Genomic DNA, 20,514 nt, shown 5'->3' on the forward strand with positions numbered 1-20,514 from the left:
ACAAAACTGGATTCAGTCTCTGGGTCTCTGGCATATTTCCTGGCTATAGTTTGCGAGACATGAGTTTTCATCACAAATGAGATAAGCTACAAATGAAATTCTTCTTGTAAATGTGTGTATTGTACAAGAAATCACTTCTGGTAACATTTTCTATTCAGGGCTTAATTATTAGAGACCTTTTCTATCCATCAAACCTCAATCATCTTTATTTTTTGTGCTCTCTTGGTTAATAAGGCACATGGGCTTGCCAACCCATAGAGTATAAACAATTTTAAATTGAATTTTAAAAGATAGTATATATGAAAAAGAACTCATAGGTGATTTATCACACATTCACCTGATTCTTTTACATAATAAGTCAACAGATACAGAGAAACTAAAGGTTTCAAAATTATACTTGACAACATGAAGGATAAGAAAGAGTCTAAAATATCCTTCAGCAAGTAAAGTGCAATATATCTAGGGTTGGGGGAAACATAATAGAGTAAGCAATAACAAACTATTCAAGATATTATTCATGTTAAATTGCTGGAGCTCACTTTCATATGGAGATATCAAAGAGGTAGCTCAACTTAACACAAGCAAAATTAAAATCTTGTTCTGGCCCCCACAAAAGCTACTCTCCCCATATCAGTTAATGGCAAGTCCATCACATGGAGTCATTCTTGACTCCTTCTTCCTTTTCTACACAAAACATCTACTCTTTCACACATCCTGCTGGATCCACCTGTAGACTATAACAGGCTTAGCCATTTCTGACAACCCTCATTACCGCCACCTTGGCCCAAGTCACCACAATTTTCCATCCAGAGTATAGAGCTTTCTAATGAGTAGAGCTTCATCCTTTCTTGCCTGTTACAGACTAGTTTCAAACCAGAGCCAGAGTGATTGTTTTAAAATGAGAATCAGATTATGTATCATGCTAAAAAACTCTTCCCTGGCTTATTGTCCCATTAAAAAGTAAAACTCGAAGCCATATGAGGGTCTACCAGGCTATTCAGGATCTAGCTGCATCACCCCATGATGTCATCTACTATAGTGCTTATACTCCTTCCTTCCATTCCATTCAAGTGGTCTCTTCCTGATTCCCTAACATGCTGGCATGCTCCCAATTCAGGGAACTGGCTAACAGCTCTCTGCCTGGAATGCTAGCCCTCTATAGGGTTTGCTCTCTGACCTCTTCCAAGTCTGTGCTCAAAACACATCTCTTAAGGTTCCAGTCAACCTAGAGGGAGGTGCTCTTCCACCACAGAATCATTGAATTACTTGCCAAAACTGGCAGAGCCATCTTCCTCAAAATTTGTTGGAATAGTTAGAGGGTTGCAGTAACTGGGTAAGAGCCAAGCCAAGAACACAGATTTAAAAATGGTAAGAGACTGTGGCACCCTTGCTGTTCCCTCCCACATCTCCTCCTCTGCAGTGTGAAACCAGTCTGCACTTCCATTGCAGGTCCCAGGCCCTGTTCTGGAGGGTGCAGAGTAACCCCTATGTGCATACTGGGTGCCTGTATGGGTACCATTCTATTGGGTAGCATTCCTTAAGAATGAACCAGAAAAAAAAAAAAAGAATGAACCAGAAAACTCCTCCCTGGCTCACCCTCCCAGAAATTGCCCTACATCTAAAGGGAGATAAAACAGGATAAGAAACAATTAAGGTAAAGTTGATTGTAAGTGTTTGGAAATGGATGGAGGTGATGGTAGCACAATACTGTAAGTGTAATTAACAATGCTGAGTGTGAATATGGTTGAAAGGGGAAGTCTAGGGTCCAGTACATCTCTGGAAGGAAAGCTAGAGAAAAAAACATGGGACTGTATAACAGCAAAATCTTTATGACTGTGATTAGTTGTTCAAAAATAAGGAAGTTCTTACATGAACTAGAACAAAAATGTATGTCATTATTACAAGACATTAATAATAGGGTATAATATGTGGGGAAAAATACAATTAATGCAAACTAAAGGCTGCAGTTAACAATAACATTGTAATATTCTTTCATCAATTGTAACAAAGGAACTTTACCACAGCCAAGTATCAATAATAGGGGGGTAAAGGGAGTATGGGATTTTTTTTTCAGAGACATGAGAATGTTCTCAAATTGCAGTGGTGAATGCATAACTTTGTGATAATACCAAGAGCCATACACTTTGGATGGAGTGTATGGTGTGTGAATAAAACTGTTAAAACACAAAAAAGAAACAATTAATTAAAAATGGCCTGAGGCAAAATATTACCAGCTTTCACACATAATAGAACAGCTAGTGTGTATGTGGTGGGGTGTGGAGTCTATTTCATAGAGAGTAGAGGGGACATTTAGATTCCGATAAATAGAGGGATTTTTAAGGCCATGAGTTATCACAAGCCCTGCAAAGACATAGGTTTAGAAAAGATAGAGAAGATCCTGCACTTACTTTCACCTGGGGCTGATCTTGATAAGAAGACTAAACTCTGAACTACAGAAGCAGCCAGTGCAGAACAAATTTGCAAAGAATGTGAAAGGTATTCTTTTACTTGATTTGTCTGATTTGTTAGCTCTTGGCACACAAGGAAATTTGTCACATCATTACCTGTATACAAACTAAAGTAGCACACAACTCAGGAGTTAACACATGAAAATATTAAAACATATAGTGTTTAATAAAATATTAAAAGACACGTAAAGAAATAAGAAAGATCCCCCCCAAAAAAATTCATAAACCAACAATGATAGGTTAAGCTTACTTAAAATTAGGCCTGAGTCATCCCCAGAGAACCTCTTTTGTTGCTCAGATATGGCCTCTCTCTCTCTCTCTCTAAGCAGACATGGTAAGTGAACTCACGCCTGACCCCTCTACATGGGACATGACTCCTAGGGGTATAATTCTCCCTGGAAATATGGAATAGAAATTCTGGGATGAGCCGGGACGTGGCATCAAGGGATTGAGAAAACCTTCTCGACCAAAAGGAGGAAGAGAGAAATAAGATTAAGTTTCAGTAGCTGAGAGCTTCAAACAGAGCTGAGAGGTTATCCTGGAGGTTATTCTTAGGCATTATATAGATATCCCCTCTTTAGTTTATGGTGTATTGAAGTAGCTAGAGGGAAGTACCTGAAACTGTAGATCTGTGTTCCAGTAGCCTTGTTTCTTGAAGATGATTGTATAATGATATAGATTTTACAATGTACTGTGTGATTGTGAAAACCTCATGTTCTGATGGTTCTTTTATCCAGGGTATGGACAGATGAATAAAAAATATTGATAAGAAACAAATAATAAGGGGAACAATTTCAATCTACTAGATTGAAATACTAGTGGTCAATGAGAGGAAGGGGTAAGGGATATGGTATGTATGAGTTATTTTCTTTCTTATTTCTTTTGCTGGAGTGATGCAAATGTTCAAAAAAATGATCATGGTGATGAATACACAACTATGTGTATTATGAGCCATTGATTGTACACTGCATGTGAAATGTTTGTATGTCAAGAATGGATGTTTGTATGTTAGGTTTTTACAACAAAACTTTTTAAAAAATCAATGAAGAAGATGAGACATTGGACATGCAAGACAAAGACTTTTAAAAAGTAACCTCAGGGTGGTGTGATGGTGGCTCAGCAGGCAGAATTTTTTGCCTGCCATGCTGGAGACACAGGTTCGATTCCCAGTGCATGCCCATGCCAAATAATAATAACAATAATAAGTAACCTCCTGCTATGCTATTTGTATATAATCTGGTAGTTCCTTGGAACTTTGGGTACCTGTGTGTCACCTAAGACTTAGGGTTAGAGTTCTGCAGCTTGGAAAGTCAGCATCACTTCATACAGCAACTGTTAAAGAAGCTGAAAAAGAGATCAGACTTCAGTTATAGTTATGAATAAAGCTGATCTGATTGGGACTAACGTAAATCAAATAACAGGTAAAGGATGATATTGTCTATATTTTGAAACTTCAACTTCTATGTGAGACCAAAGGAAGAGATGCTTTTTGTTCCAAATTTAAATTTTCTGTAGTATGCAAACTAACTTAACCTGCCTGGCCAGTTTATTTAAACAACCGAATTTCATGGAGTCTAGAACAGGAAAGAGATCTTCTTATTTTGAATAGCTTAATATAATAACCTGACACATTCCAGACTATTTGGGGCAGAAAGTAAAAAAGTATTTGTAAAGTCCCTTGAGGAACTGGACAATGAATATGGAACTATTAAACCTCCCCACCTGGGAAATTACTGATATTCTCTCAAGCATTAAAGGCTCCCAATTTAATCAGCCAAGCCCTTGATCTTGCAGCTTGCTCTTATGAAACTTATTTCTGCAATGGTGAAGATAAGCCTACTTATAATTATGCCTAAGAGTCGCCTCCAGGGAACCCCTTTTGTTCCTCAGATGTGGCCTCTATCTCTTTATGTCAAATTCTACAAATAAACTCATTACCCTCCCCCCTACTTGGGACATGACTTCCAGAAGTGTAAATCTCCCAGGCAACTTGGGACATGACTCCCAGGGATGATACTGGCCCTGGCATTTTAGGATTGATAATGGCTTTCTTGACCAAAAGGGGGAAAAGTGATGAAACAAAATAAAATTTCAGCGGCCAAGAGATTTCATATAGAGTTGAGAGATCATTCTGGAGGCTATTCTCATGGAAGCTTCAGGCACACATTGCAAACTGCCATGGTATGCCAAGTCCCAACCAATAGTATTCCTGTAAACCCTAAAGAATACCCAGGGTTCTATCTAAGACCCTATAAAAGTTTTGCTTATTAAGCTTATTTTTTTCAGAAACTTAAAACCTCCAGTTTGTTCCTATGCCAGATCAGCCCTAAAACCCAGAGGTACCAGTCTCTCCAAGAATGTCAACCAACTCTGCTGGGTCAGCTATGGAGGCTGTGAAGACCCTGAATCCCAAGGCTTGTTTCTGGTGCCAGAGACATCGAGCTTACTAGAGTTGGCAATGTGCTGCTTCATGAAATGCAAATTCAATACCCAACAGCCTCCTTAATAGCATAAGTAGCAATAGCACAGGATGACATAACTGATGATGGTACTACTTTCAATGTCCTAATCATTAGAGAACTGCTGAAACAAGTGGATCTGCACATTTCTGAAGGTCTTTATCCCAGAATAATAACAGAAGGGTTTGAAGCCGCAAAAGAAAAAGCACTTCAGTTTTTGGAACAAATCAAAGTTAGCAAAGAGATGGGCAGAGAAACACTTAAGGATGTGGCTAGAGCATCTCTATGCACTAAAGTTCATGCTGAACTTGCTCATATCTTAACAGAAGCTCTAGCAGACTCGATTTTGGCAATTAAAAACAAATTGAACCTATAGACCTTTTCATGGTTGAGATCATGGAAATGATACATAAATCTGAAACTGATACGAGCTTTATCAGAGGGCTTGTTTTTGGACCATGAGGCATGGCATCCTGATACAAAAAAATAAAGAGTAGAAGATGGGTACATCCTCATATGTGCTGGGTCATTAGAATATGAAATGACAGAGGTGAACTCTGGCTTTCTTTTTTATAGAATTCAGAAGACAGAACCGAGTAAAAGCTGAAAGAAAATTCATTGAAGATAGAGTTAAAAAAAAAAATAGAACTCTCAGTAATTCCTTTATTTGCTTGATAGTACTTAAATGTAATTATAAAATCATGAAATAGGTAAAGGAAGAAGGAAGCACCAAAACCGCAGTGGGACATTTTGTAATCTATATGCTGCCCCTACTTACTCTACTGTGGTGTTTTATTGGTTTTGCATAATTCCAGCTTCTATATATCATATGTATATATTTTTATAAAATCTAATATTTGGGGAAAAAGCACCCAATGTGCCTTTCTTTCAATATTTTTGCCTTCGTGAAAAATAAAATGCACTGAATGTTCATTAAGACATAACCAACTAGGCTAGAAATAGCATAGCTTTGCAACTGTTTTGATTTTCATTTTGTTTCTTTAACAGATCTAAATAACTGTGAGAATTTTCTCCATTTTTTCCTTTTCTAGCACAACTAATTAAATAATAAGCAGTTAACTAATTAAATAATAAGCCACTGCAAAACACCTAAATAAACCAATCTATAATCTTCCTTTACAAGTTTTTAACTGTATTTTTAGATGAACTTATGAAGAGAAATTCAACATTAATAATTTTAGATTTTCTCATCACAAAAAATAAAATGAAAAACCTCAACCATAAGACCCAATTTATCAACCAGTTTGAACCTGTTTATCTTCATTTGAATGTCTGTTAGAATATGCAAAAAGTAATAAATAAAATATATCCTTCATGCTACATGTATAATAAGAATTCTATTAATTGTTCATATGCCTTTGATGTATTTTCTCCTCAAGATTATCAACTACATGATTGACAAGTGAATATTAAGCAAATCTGTAATCAGTTTAAAAAGTAGAACTGAAAAAGAAAGTCTGTGGTGATTCAGATAAAGGATTGTTATTATTCATCAAAAAGGAATTGACCGCTTTTTCTTAGATGTTCTTACAAAAGAAAGCTCGGTAGCTCTGCAAAGAGCTAAAAGCAGAAATGTGGAGAGGCGGACTCCTGCTTTTGGTGGGGTAGCTCTAAATAATTAGGTGGATGCCCTAAATCCTGACTGTTTGGGGCGTGCAGGCCTTTTTTATAAGTATACATTGGGAGAAGAGAAGTTCACTTTTATTGAGAAATATAACAATCCTCACTCTGTGATGCTATTGGTGAAAGGACCAAATAACCACACACTCACTCAAATAAAAGATTCAATAAGAGATGACTTAAGAGCTGTGCTATTGATGATGGCTGTGTGGTTACAGGTGCTGCTGCAGTGGAAGTAGCAATTACAGAAGCTCTGCTTAATACAAGCCCAGTGGAAAGAGTAGAGCCCATCTTGAAGTCCAAGCATTTGGTGATGCATTGCTCATTATTTCCAAGTTTCTTGCTGAGAACTCTGGTTTTGACCTTCAGGAAACACTAGTAAAAGTACACGCAGAACATTCAGAATCAGATAAACTTGTAGGTGTAGACTTGAACACAGGTGAGCCAATGGTAGCAGCAGAAGTAGGCATATGGGATAACTATCGTGTAAAGAAACGGCTTCTGCACTCCTGCACTGTGATTGCCACCAATATTCTCCTTGTTGATGAGATCATGCAAGCTGGAATATGTTCTCTAAAAAACTGTACTGAAGCTTCTCTTGTATTATCTGAATCATGAAGACTTGACAGAGTGATCCTAAAAACAGAGTTATGGAATTTTTGTCCCAAGCTTCAAATGATTTTTGAAGGAATTTTTCCCTGTATTAAACAAGGAGGATATTGGCATCTTTTCATACTATGAAGTTCTGAAATTATAATTAGTGTTTTTCTTTTAATTGCACTGAAGTATACACTTATGAAGCAGGTCTTTTTTACCCAGGAAATACGATGTTTTACATAAGCTTCAGTGGCATAAAGTTATATGTTAGATAAGCTTATGTTATCTACCTTGCTATTAAATATCTTTCACAAGCAAATTTTAATGATTTAATAATTATCTATGGATGTATTTAATTTATCCAACAATTCCCTATTGTTAAGACTATGTTCTAACTTTTTTACTATTGTAAATAACACCTAGGTAACAAATTTTTGAAAGCATCACTATTTTCTTGGTATAAATCCCTGTGAGTAGAACTATTGGATCAACTGGACTTTTCACACTTTAGAAATAGCTTTGCTAAAATACTCCATAAGAAAAATTTATATTCTATAGTATAGTAGGTGGAAAGAGGCATAAACTGTAGGCAAAAAAGTAAACGAGCTGTGAATACAAAATGGAAAAAAAAAATTGAGATAGAGAGGGCAGAGGGAAGACAATGCCTGAGCATGGTAGCCAAGGAAGCTAGGGTTGTCAGAGATTTTCAGGCTGGCCATATTTTCATGCTTCTGAGCATTTGCTTATGCATAAATGTTCATCCCAAACCCTCTAGGGTCCTCTTACTCTAATCCAATTTACTGTTCCTAAATGTTTCCACAAAATTGTTCTTATACAGTTGGTATCTGTGCATTCATTGAAGGTGTAATTTTGTGTTACTAAGCTTTATTTTTTTGATGGCCTAAAGGAGTTGCCTACAGTGCACAATGAATCCTAACACAAAACATTAAAAAAAAGAACATCAGTTTGCATTCCCCTGATCCATAATGTTAATAGCCCTTTTCAGCATGAAGAACTTAGAAAGGTCATTGCCCAAATATCTCTGAAGATTGGAAGAATCTTCAAATGAAATGGAGGAGTTGTAACTGAGAAATTAGGAGCTGACACATGATTAGGATTGCTGAATTATTATATAGATATGTTTTTATTTCTAATGCATTAGAATAGCCAGAAGGAAATACCTGAAATTGTTGAACTGTAACCCATGCTATACTTTGAAATTATTCTCCAGGATAACATGTTATCCTGGAAGTCATACAACATATCTTCTCTGACCACAATGGAATGAAGTTAGAAATCAAGAATAGAGGGAGAATTGTAAAACTGACAAAAGATGTGGAAATTAAACAATACAGTCATAAACAAACAATGGTTAAAAGAAGAAATAAAAAATGGAAATTAAGGAATCTCTTGAGGCAAATAAAAACAAAAACACAACATGCCAAAACATATGGGATGCAGCAAAGGCACAGTTGAAAGCTCTAAATGCTCTTTTAAAAAAAAGAAGAAAGATTTCAAATCAGAGACCCACATCCTCACAACTGGGGGATCTAGATAGAAGAGAGTAAACTAAAGCTGAAGCAAGCAGACAGAAGGAAATGAAGTTTAAAGTGAAAATAAATGAAATAGAGACTTAAAAACAACAATAGAGAGAATTAACAAAATTAAAAATTGGTTATTTGACAAAACTTTAGCTAGACTTACAAAGACAAAAAGAAAGGAGATACAAATAAATGAAATAAGAAGTGTAAGAAATGAAAGAAGGAGCATTACTACCAACCCTACAGAAGTAAAAATGATTATAAGAGGGTACTGTGAACATTTGTATGCCAATAAATTAGAAAACCTAGATGAAATGAACAATTCCTAGAAATACACAAACCACCCACAAGTAGAAGTAAAAATTCTCAACAGACTAATGAAGAGTAAGGCGATTGAATCAGTAATCAAAAGCCTGCCAAAATTCCTCATGCCTGCCCATGCAAAAAAAACCAACAACAACAACAAAACAAAAAACAAAAGCCTGCCAAAAAAGAAAAACTGAGGACCAAATAGTTTCACTGATGAATTTTAGCAAACCATCCTAGGAAAACTAACACCAATCCTGCTCAAACTCTTCCAAAAATCAAAGTGATTCCTAACTCATTGCATGAGGCCAAAATAATTCTAATAACAAAGCCAGATAAAGATATCACAAGAAAAGGATCACTATCCTTTATGGATAGAGCTACAACAAAATGCAATTAGAATATATGTATAGTAGTTAATATTATAGAGTGAAACATAAAGGAAGCAGATGTTTGGTCTAGAAGAGGCAGTTTTAGATTGAAAAGATCCCATAAGAACTGCAGTGTATCTTTAAGAGTGGTATTTGTGTGAGCATGTATCCTGGGAGCTTATTCAAAGAACAATCATTACACACTGGGGGCCAGACAAAAACCTCTTAATTACACGCAGAGAATACTAAAACAAAAGTATTTCTCATGAACACAAAAACAGACTGAGGAAAAATTCTTACAAGGTTTTGAAATGGTGACATAGGACAAAGATTGTCCAAAGGGTACTGAAAAAAAATCTGAACTTGTCAGCCTCCAAAGACAACTTGAGAATGAATTTGCAGGGCCTATGTCCATGATCTCCTTATAGATTTTTACTCTTAAAGACAAACAATATTCAAGACATTAGACAAGCAGACAGACAGCAAACAAGACAGGGCATTAGAGAAGCAGTTGTTGGATGCTAAAAAATAATTTCACTTAAGAAAAATATAAATCTGATCTGAAAAACAAAATTTCCTTCTTCCAAATGACTCAACAAATACCAGAGTTCAACTTAAACAATAAAATATATTATTGTCTTATAAAATAGTATTACTTTTCCCCTTCAAATAGGAAAATGCTGGAGGGCTTTCATAAAAATGCTGGAGCTAAATTCTGCGTGAACTTACCTCACAGGCATGGCAGAATGGCTCCATGAGCAGGCAGAGATGCAAGATGTATGCATTGTCACTAAAGTAATCAATACAGAAGAAAGAGCATCCCCTGACATTAGGAAGGTGGTCTGGTACTCATGGGCCATGTTCTACTGGACATAAAGTCTTAGAAATCAACCTCAGACATGGTTACTCTGAAGTCATGATAAAATGAGACAAAGAAAAGCTACTGCACAATTTTTTCTAAGCACAGGAATAAACACGATCACTGTGCCACCCAAAAAATAAAATAAATAAAATAAAAAACCCTCTCCTGGGCCAAATGAGTGATGCTACTTCTTTACCAAATATAGTTGCATCCTCATTCTAGTCTCCCCTTCATAGAGATAAGATTTATTGAGATGCTCAGCAAGAAACTTGCTCCTGATTTCTGACAGCATCTAATCTATACTGAACTCGTACATCCTTAGTCTCTCCCCCAAGTCAGCCAACCAAAGCCCACATCTTATAATAGGTTCTTTCTCATACCCTTTTACTGGCAGTATTCATTTCTTATGGCTATCATAGCAAATTACCACAAACTGGGTGGTTTAAAGAAGCGAGATGTATTCTTTCCAAATTTTGGAGGCTAGAAGTATGAAATCAAGGTGTCAGCAGATCTGTACTCCCTCCAGAGGCTTTAAAGAAGGATCCATTCTTTGCCTCTTCAAGCTTTGGCAACTGTCAGCATTCCTGGACTTGTGGGCTTGCCCATATTGCTCTAGTCTATGTCTCTGTCTTCCTATGGACTTCTTCTCTTCTGTCAACGTGTCTCGTATAAGGACATGCTACTGGATTTAGCACCCCCAGATAATCCAAGATGATCTCTCCCTCTCGAGATCCTTAACTTAATTACATCAGCAAAGACCATTTCTTCCAAATAAGATCACGTTCACAGGTTCTGGAGATTAAGTCATGGACATATCCTTTGGGGACCACTATTCAACTCTCTACACAGTGTTCTCCTTCAGTGCAAAAGAGTAAAAAACTCAGCTTTTTTCAGCTACAAGTGGGTTCCTGATTGTCTTCAACTGGAGAATATTGACAGAAAAGAAAATGAAACAGGAGTTGGTAAGCACATAGCATTGTCTCTGTAGCAGGTAAGAAAGACCTCAATGTCCAAACAAAAGAATATTCCAGAAAAAGTTGGATCCATACATTTGAATTCTCTGACATGAAATTTTTAGTTCTTATCCCTAAAAATCTAGGTTGACAATAAAAAAAAAAAATTTAAAGCCTTTTCACAATAGTAAGAGCTTTCAGGAATGGGCAAGAGAAAAAGTGAACAGAAGGGGAAAAAAAGTAAATGATTCATCATAGGAAATGATCAAGGTAATAGAAAGTAAGGTAGAATAGCCTTATTCCATCTCCCTTCCTTCCTTGATCTTCCTGGGCTTGTTTTTTCTTTCTTTCTTCTTTTTTTTTTTTTGTCTACTTCCTAATTAAACTGTAGTACAATACAAAGGTAAGGATAATGCCTACTGTTTCTTATATAGCGTTTGCCTCAGTCAAATTATGTAACACATATAGAATTCAATTACTTAAATGAATAAACTTCCAATCTTCCTCTTCTATTAATCCTATTAAGATAGATTTTCTTAGTTGGAAAATTCTTTTGTAGAAAGCAAAAATAGAGTCATTTAATTTTTACAAGTTGACCATAATGTCTTTTTAAGCTTCTTACAGATCTTCCTTTTAATAAATGTTTCTTTGAGAATAGACCTCCCAATGATTTATGAACTGAAGAACAACAGTAGACAATTGTTTCCAACCCTCATCTGAGGGATTTTTGAAAATTTTCTGACACTAGGAATGTATCCCAAACCAATTAAATCAGAAGCTCTTGAGGTAGAGCCCAGGAATTCTTATATTTTAAAATCTCCCTGAGTGTTTAATGTGCTTATAGAAGTTAAGAATTACTGCTCCAAGTGGAATGTGTTAACTTTGAAAATCAGTGGCCTCATCAACTGTTACTTATTTCTGTGATAGGTACTCAAAAAACATCAGGGCTTACTATAAAATCGATTTTAAGACAATGTACAGAAAACTGTTCCTTTTTAATATCCACAAGAACATAGAGTCAAACACTAAAATGAATTTTATCTTTTTTTTTTGCCATTGTACCTCTCATAGAATTACTTGGAATGGTAAGGAGTCTGAGATGTTTTATTATAAATGAGATTCCCTCCTGCCAGCTGGGCCTTTAAAAGTATGCGTGTGTGTGTGTGTGTGTGTGTGTGTGTGTGTGTGTGTGTATACACTTAATTTTGAATAAAGTGGTCAAATCAATAAGACCAAAGTCTAACTCAAGGGTCTAATTAACCCACCAAAGAAGCCTTTTTTTGATTGATCAAATTATTTCTGCCATAGATACTACCAGATAGAATCTTGGATAAAGCTGAAGGACAAGTGTGTCTTTTTCAGGAGAAAAATGATGGGCTTCTTGCGATTTTCTGCTCTAGTCACATCTGCAAATAAACAGGAAGAGTCACTAATTCTAATTTACCTTATGTCTCCTCACATAAATCCATTGGGAAAACCTCTAGTTCAACATTAATTCATTTTTCTATTTTAAGTGTCAGCAATTTTTCTATGTTCAGAATAATAAAGCAATAAGGCTAACTTGATCTCATTTTCATGCCAAGTAATAGAGACAGTATAATTTAAAAAAATATTTTTATTGAGAAATCTTACACTCATCACACACATATAGTCCACACATTGTATATAATCAGTGGCCCACAGTATCATCACATAGTTCTGCATTCATCACCATGATCATTTCTTAGAAAATTTGCATCACTCTAGAAAAAGAAATAAAACTAAAAAAGGAAAAACTCATGCATCCCATACCCCTATCCCCTTCCTCTCATAGACTACTAGTATTGCAATCTACCCAAGTTTTACCCTTTATCACCCCTCCCATTACTTATTTATTTTTATCCTTATTTTTTTCACTCATCTGTCCATATCTCGGATAAAAGGAGCATTAGCACAAGGTTTTCACAATCACATGGCCACACTGTAAAAGCTGTATTGTTATATAATCATCTTCAAAAATCAAGGCTACTGGAATACAGTTCAACAGTTTCAAGTTCTTCCCTGGTATACTATGGTATATACATCATTAAATATACCATAAATAAAAGGGTTATCTATATAATTCACAAATGTAACCTCCAGGATAACCTCTTGACTCTGAAATGTTTCAGTCACTGAAACTTTATTTTGTCTCATTTCTCTCTTCCCCTTTTGATCAAGAAGGCTTTCTTAATCCCATGATGCCAGGGCCCGGCTTATCCTGGGAATTCTGTCTCACTTTGCCAGTGAGATTTACAACCCTGAGAGTCATGTCCTATGTAGGGCAGAGGGCAGTGATTTCACCTGCCAAAGTGGCTGAGAGAAAGAGGCTGCATCACAGCAACAAAAAGGGTTCACTGGCGGTGACTCTTAGTGTCATGGTCAGGTTCATGTGTCAACTTGGCCAAGTTGTGGTACCTGTTTGTCTGGTTGGGCAAGTGCTGGCCTGTCTGTTGCTATGAGGACATTTCATAGAATTAGATCATGATCTCGCCAGCTGCATCCACAGCTGATTTCATTTGTAATCAGCCAAAGGGGAGTGTCTTCTGCAATGAGTGATGCTTAATCTAATCACCAGAAGCCTTTTAAGGAGGATTCAGAAGAGACAGGCTCTTTTCCTGCTTCGGCTGGTGAGCCTCTCCTGTGGAGTGCATCCAAACCCTCCATCAGAGTCGTCAGCTTCACAGCCTGCGCTGCGGATTTTGGACTCTGCATTCCCACGCTCACGTGAGACACTTTTATAAATTTTATATTTGTGAGTGTTCCCTGTTGATTCTGTTTTTCTAGAGAACCCTAAGTAATACACTTAGTTTCTCCTTTGCAGGAATAGGTTTCTTTGGGGCGAACCCTAAGATCAAGAGCTCAGCCTATTGAATTGGTTGTCCCTTCCACTGCCAAGAGTATCAGAAATTCCCCAACGGGAGAAGTTTAGTATTTCCTCCTTTCTTTCCAGACCGCAAGGCGATTTTGCAAATACTTTTTATTCTCTCCCCAAATTATTCTGTGATGTTTCAGGGTACCGCACTAACCTGTACAAACCAAAGATCTCATGCCTTATTCAAGATTCCATGTACTTATAGTGTTCAACTAAACTGATATACATGTCAAATTAAATAATGTGCTACCCAAAATATACATTTTGCACCAAATAAACATATCTCTGTTTGGTCTCGCACAGACGCTGATGTTGTAAAATATGGGCTATATCATTCATTCCCTGAATTCTGATCCACCCAGTCTTATCCAGATCAGCTTCATTCATATCTCTAGTTGAAGTCTGATCCCTGTTTTATCTTTTCGAACAGTTGCTGCATGGGATACTGCTAACTTTCATAGTTTCAGAGCTCTGAGTCTCAGGTGTCACATAAATACCCAAAGTTCCTAGGAATGACCAGGTTATATACAAACAGCTCAGTATCTCAAAATTTAGAAATAACAATTACAACTCCGAATATATGGAGGCAGTATAATTTAGTCAATCTTTAGGAACCTGGATTCGAATATTGTGTTTGCCTTGTGCGAGTTACCTAACCTCTCTGCTCTTCAGTGCTTTCTTCACTGTATAATGGAGATGACGTGTTACTATCACCTGCCTCAGAAGGCTGAGGATATATATAGAGCTTATAGAATAAGCTAGTAGAATAGTGCCTGGTACATAGTAGTTGACAGGTCCATGGTCACTATTATTGATCTTGCAGTGTGCCAGCAACCTCATTAAAGCAGGTTTCATCTGCTTTGCCCACACTGAAAATCACCTCATATCCCCAAGTGCTCATTGTCACAAACTGACAAAGTCTAGCCTGACATAAGCCTCCTATTTCATCTGTGCCTGCCAACATTATCTATCTGAGCAAATGTGTAGGAAAAAAAAAATGACGAACTGATCAAAACTGTTTCTTTCTAATGTGGTGTGATCAAGGAAGAGACAACCTAAGGGTAGGTAGTTAAGTAATTACTTTCAGGATCACACAATAGTCAATGAGCAAGATCTGCTCAGCATATGTTGCTCCTTAAACACACTGGTGCACAATTTATGATATGCTGGATGAGAGATCACAATTGAATGAATGAAAATAAGTATACTGTGAAAAAGTATCCTTGACTTTCAAGAAAAAAAATAATTCACTTGTTTATATTGCATGGATCACCAAAATTAAAGCTGCTGTTTTTAAATTTCACCATTGTCCACATGTGAGTTGTTTCTATTTAAATGTTGTTCTATGTTGCACAGATATATTTGAGATTTTATTTCTATTATTCTTCCTTTAGCAAATCATGTTCATTAGAGTGCATGGCATGTGAAATTTATTGCTGGTTTAGGCAACCATTGAGTTGGCATGAATATTTATTTCTATTTCTTTAAAGAGATGAATTTCCATTTCACCCTTTAAAGGATGGGAAATGTTTTCAGTTACTGCTGAACCCAAGAGTTTTCATATGAAAATGTTCTTTTATATATATACTCCATTGCAGTTTCCAAAAGATTCATTACATGAAAGTGCTTTAATTTAGGTATTTTATTTACAATAGTTATCTATATCCTTTAAAATATTACAAGTGTAAATAATAAGTATACAACTTACTGCTGTGTATCCATCTTCAGATCTCAATCATTTTGACTAATACCTTCATTAAATCTCCCTATTTCTTTGTCATGTATTTCTAGAATTCTGTTTCCTAAAGCCAACTATTGCAATGTTGAAACTATAAAACCATCTCCACCTTGGTCCATGGGGATCCTTCTTTAACAGGCCAAAGTTATATCAGTCTTAATTTATTGACACCACAGATGGCAGAATCATTTGCTCTCTAGTTTCATCACAGTGTCTTTTGGCAATACAGTAGTCTAGGTTTCTCCTGCCCATAAAATACCTGCATTTTGGATTATTTTTCAATATATTTCACAATTTTTCCTGGTAGAATTCATTTTGATTCTCAACTGCCCAAATTACCAAACTACATACCTTCCCTTGTTTTTTCCAATTTTTCCTAGAATATTCATTTCTTAACTATTAAATATTTTCAAAATATAACATTATGATATTAATGAATAACATCTTTTTTATTTCAGAAAACATTTATCTTGAATAATTGTAGGATGTAAAACTATTGTTCAAGGAAAACTTAATTTTTGAATAAAATTAAAATAGAGAAATAAAAGAGATGAAAATGTTACACAGCCCTTGAAAAAACAAGTAGTAGAATATCCTAGAAAATGGTGAAAGTGAAAGGGCCTCTAAAGTCATACTTTACTTTGAACCTTGCAAAGAGTACATTCGGGACCTAGACTTATCGGCAAATATCTGTAATAACTCAAGATCATAGGACCTTAGATTTGAAAGAACTCTTAGATGAAATTTCAAATGAAAAACCCAACCTGGCAATGATAGAGAGGGATTTGGGGTAGGAGATATACAAGGTTTTTTTGTTTGTTTTTCTTTTTTTCTTTTTATTTCTTTTTTGGAAGTGATGCAACTGTTTTAGAAGTGTTCATGGTGATGAGCGCACAACTATGTGATGTGTTGTGAGCCATTGATTGTATGCCCTCTATAGACTCTACGTGTTGAAGATTTCTCAATAAAAATATTAAAAAAAAAAAAAAAAACTGGAACCTGCTTCTTTGTTAGCCTGTATGAATTGATTTTCTTTCTGATGTATACTGAAACCTATAACAAGTCTACACCTGCTTCCTCAAATGTTTATAAACTGCTATTTTAATTCCCATTTCCATTCCTTTTATCTTTTGATGTGGTTTTTAAGCCCCTTTTCATTCTGAAGGTTATCCATAAATACACACTAGTTTCTCTAACACACACTTAAAATTGAACACTTGATTCCAGATGGTCTTTATCAGTGTTGTGAGTGATATGGGTAATTGGCAGTGTGAGGCCGCTGCTTTGTAATATGAATGATGATTCTCCTTGGAGCCTGCAACCTGATGGCCTTGAGGAACACTCCGTAATATTCCCACCTCCTTCAAGCAGGCTGACAATACTTCAAAGGGGAGAAGCTAAGCGCCATATTTCTCAGACTTCTCGAACTAGGATTTTGGTTGAAAAATTAGGTCTTTCAAGTAGAAGGAATCATGAGATATTTGGAATGCAAGTGAGATGGAGGCCATCTGTATGCTGCTTTTTGGCTGTTTTCTGCAGGCAGGCAGGGATGTTCATAGAGGTTCCAGCATCCCATCTCCAACCTCATGTGTGCCAAGATTGCTCAGCTCCACATTGTTCAGACAGTTGCAACAAGTGCTCCTTCCTCATCCCAAGATCACAGCTGCAGCAGTATCTTCTTGAACTCACTCTTTTCAAGGGCAGCCACCTGATTCTCTTTACTCTTTCCTGAGTAAAGGACATATAGTAGTTCCCCTGGCAGGTGAGTCCTGTGGTATACTATGAGTCATTCCTGGGGCCTAGCCTAGCGCCTGCCTCTGCAGCCCTTCCAACAATAATCTAATTCACTGTATTTAAATTATTTCTGTTTAAAATGCATAAAATGCCCGTTTCTTGGACTGAATGTTTTCATAAATACCAAACATAATGAGACTATAATGCACTAGCATTCGGGCTCTTCACCTCTGTTACACGGAAAATACTACATCAACTTACTTATACAAGCTTGAGTTATATAATGATCATATTCTATTAAACTATCCTGATCTTGTATTGTATTAAGCACAACCAAGCTAGGCTTCTTCTTCCATGCACTTGTTCTTTTGTTTTGTTTTGCTCTGCTTGTTTGTTTTCAATTCCCATGCAGGCCTCTTTATTAATGCCTGTTAAATTCCATATTCTTAATTTCCAATCTGTGATAAAACAACCATTAAAGACTTTGGCCTTCCTTTCAACCTGTCGTAGGTTGGGTCCTCTCAGAAGCAACAACTAAGTCAGGAATCTGGATGCAAGTATTAGTGCAAGTATTAAAGGAATACACTCATGGAAAACCAGTGAGGGAGGTGCAATGGTGGCTCAGGAGGGAGAGTTCTCGCCTGCCATGCCAGAGACCCAGGTTCAATTCCCAGAGTCTGCCCATGCAAAAAGAAACAATAACAACAACAACAATGAGGGAGTAGGGATAGTACAAAAGGGAAGGGGAATAATCACAACAAGGAGTTGATTTCAACCAGTCTGACCCTGGTTGGAGTTGTGGTGGGAGGGCGTAAAAAGTACACTTCAGAGTTTGCTCCACCAATGCAGGAGGTGGGATTTTGTAGTTGCACAATAATCATTCCTTAACTATGGGCATTTTGGGAGTGGGAGAGGGTGAAAGAAACTCCTCAGACTTCTGGCTCTTCTTATGGGCAAACAAAAGTTTCCAAAACTCTAAAGCAAACCTCTGAATTCAGGGGTTGAAGCAGTTGGCATTAATGCACAGAGAAACTAGGAACTAAGTTGCTAAAAATGTTCCATAGGGCACCAGTGGTGTCTATTACACAACCGTCAGTTGTGTGCGGACTTCTTAAGAATCCAATCTGAATTTAAGCCAAAGTCCTAATGAAAATGCTGTCAAAGACTGGGTCCATTCTATAAAATTCTGTTAAGCAACACTTACAGTGCAGTGAATAGGAAATCATATCAGAACTATTTTTCTTCTATGGTAGTCACATAGTTGATAGCCAAGAATGGGTAAGTAATGAGAAATGGTATTCTTCCAAGAAACATAATTTTGTCTCAGTCCTAAAGACATTTGTATTTCCAAGCTAGGATGGGATAATATTGACCATTCTAATATTAGTACTACAATGTCTAGCTTCAAGTTCATATCTAAGCAAGGATTAGATGTTATGTGATATCACCTAATGTCTCATAAAAATAAGCCCTGAACCTCACCTTTTCCAGTATTTGTCAAGCCATAAAATGAATGAGAAATATGCTTTCAAATTTATGAGTGTTACTAAACTAGGTCAGACTGTTAATATTTGAATTATAATTCAAAATGGACCTAATGAGAAAAATCTTCTCGCAAAAACATATACATGTATTATGAATACCTGTTAGACTTCAGACAACACACACACATGCCCATGCAAACACAAGAACAATAAAGTACATGGCAGTAGTAAACTATTTTTTTTTTACAGGATGGAGATCTTTATTTTTAAAAGAGGATACAGAGGACAGCCAGAGAGAAAGGAAAGAGATGTTCTGGTAAAATTTATTTTAAGTGCAATGCTCGAACTGCAGAAAAAAGAAAGCTGGAAGAAATCCTTATCTTCTAATTCATAAAAGATTATTTTATGAATAAAAACCATAAAAGAATAAGTAGAAATGAGTCAATTTAATTAAGTCACAAGGGAATAAAGAGTTTTCTAGCCTTTGAGGTTGTAAATGGATCCCTGAGGATGGGAAGGAAGATTTTTTTGTTTCATCTGGTCATTGGCAGCTATTTGTCCCTCCAGATATTTCTCCACCTGCTCCCTATCTGGAGACTGGTCTGCAACGGATTACTTCAACATCTCCTCCACCTGCTGCTTCTGGCTTCCAGTTAGATTTCAGCTCAACCAACAGGGAGCCTCAACAGGAGATCAAAGGAAGACAGTAAAGCAAGGTCAGGGTGTTTATTCTCTTGGCACCCACCCTGCAATGTTCCCTTGAGCTAGCTGTGCCATTTCCATTGAAAGGTGCTGCTTCTCTCAAGGCATTCAAATTCAGTTTCAGGTACCAATTGTGCCCCCATCCCTTCTTGACTAGGTGTAATACCAGTTGAGCTGGTGGTATCAGTCCAGGTTACTGCACTAACCCCTGGGATCCTTCTATCCCCACACAAGATACATTATCCATTTGCTTGCTCTTAGATAGAAACTACATGATCATAGCACCACATAGAGTGGCCAACAAACCTCTTTGCTCCAATCATATCTATCCTTAACCACCATTCTTATTTACTTTTAACATCACTTTTAAGAAATTGCTGGCCTCTATTTTAGACATCTATCTGGTTGAAAAGTTTACATATATTATTTTGAGAATTATTTTTCTTTGAGAAAACAAGATAAAGCTATAAAATTACATATACCTCAGAAACCATTCATGGAGGCTTTTTTTTACAGTAATCTTAAATTTTCTCTTAGCATGACAGTCCTTTTATCTAGGATATCTGCATAAAAATGCAAAATATTTATCTTTTAAACTGTTGGTTTAATCTAAACTGGTGTATAAAATGCTTTATGGCTTAACTTCTTAGTGTTTTAACTTTCCTTTCCAAAATAAATATATCCTGTGGTTCCTAGGTCTCACTTTTACCACCATCAGCTTTCATTACTGGCTTTTCCCCATGTGGGAAGGAATTGGATTTAATT

At 36.5% G+C, this 20,514-nt stretch overlaps 1 protein-coding gene and 1 pseudogene across 2 annotated transcripts in view; both read left to right on the forward strand.

The window, feature by feature from the left end:
• The window catches only part of LOC143682774 (uncharacterized), a 105,815-nt gene extending 86,357 nt beyond the window's left edge, over positions 1-19,458 (forward strand). For both annotated transcript variants that reach the window (XM_077159264.1, XM_077159265.1), the window contains exon 5: positions 19,297-19,458. In XM_077159264.1, the coding sequence (XP_077015379.1) occupies positions 19,297-19,441 (145 nt within the window). In that variant the 3' untranslated portion in view covers positions 19,442-19,458. The remainder of the gene's footprint in view (positions 1-19,296) is intronic.
• LOC143682353 (T-complex protein 1 subunit zeta-like) lies at positions 406-7,186 on the forward strand (annotated as a pseudogene).
• Positions 19,459-20,514: the final 1,056 nt, after the last annotated feature.

The sequence above is a fragment of the Tamandua tetradactyla genome, chromosome 5 (assembly GCF_023851605.1).
Source record: "Tamandua tetradactyla isolate mTamTet1 chromosome 5, mTamTet1.pri, whole genome shotgun sequence".
Taxonomy (NCBI): Eukaryota; Metazoa; Chordata; class Mammalia; order Pilosa; family Myrmecophagidae; genus Tamandua; species Tamandua tetradactyla.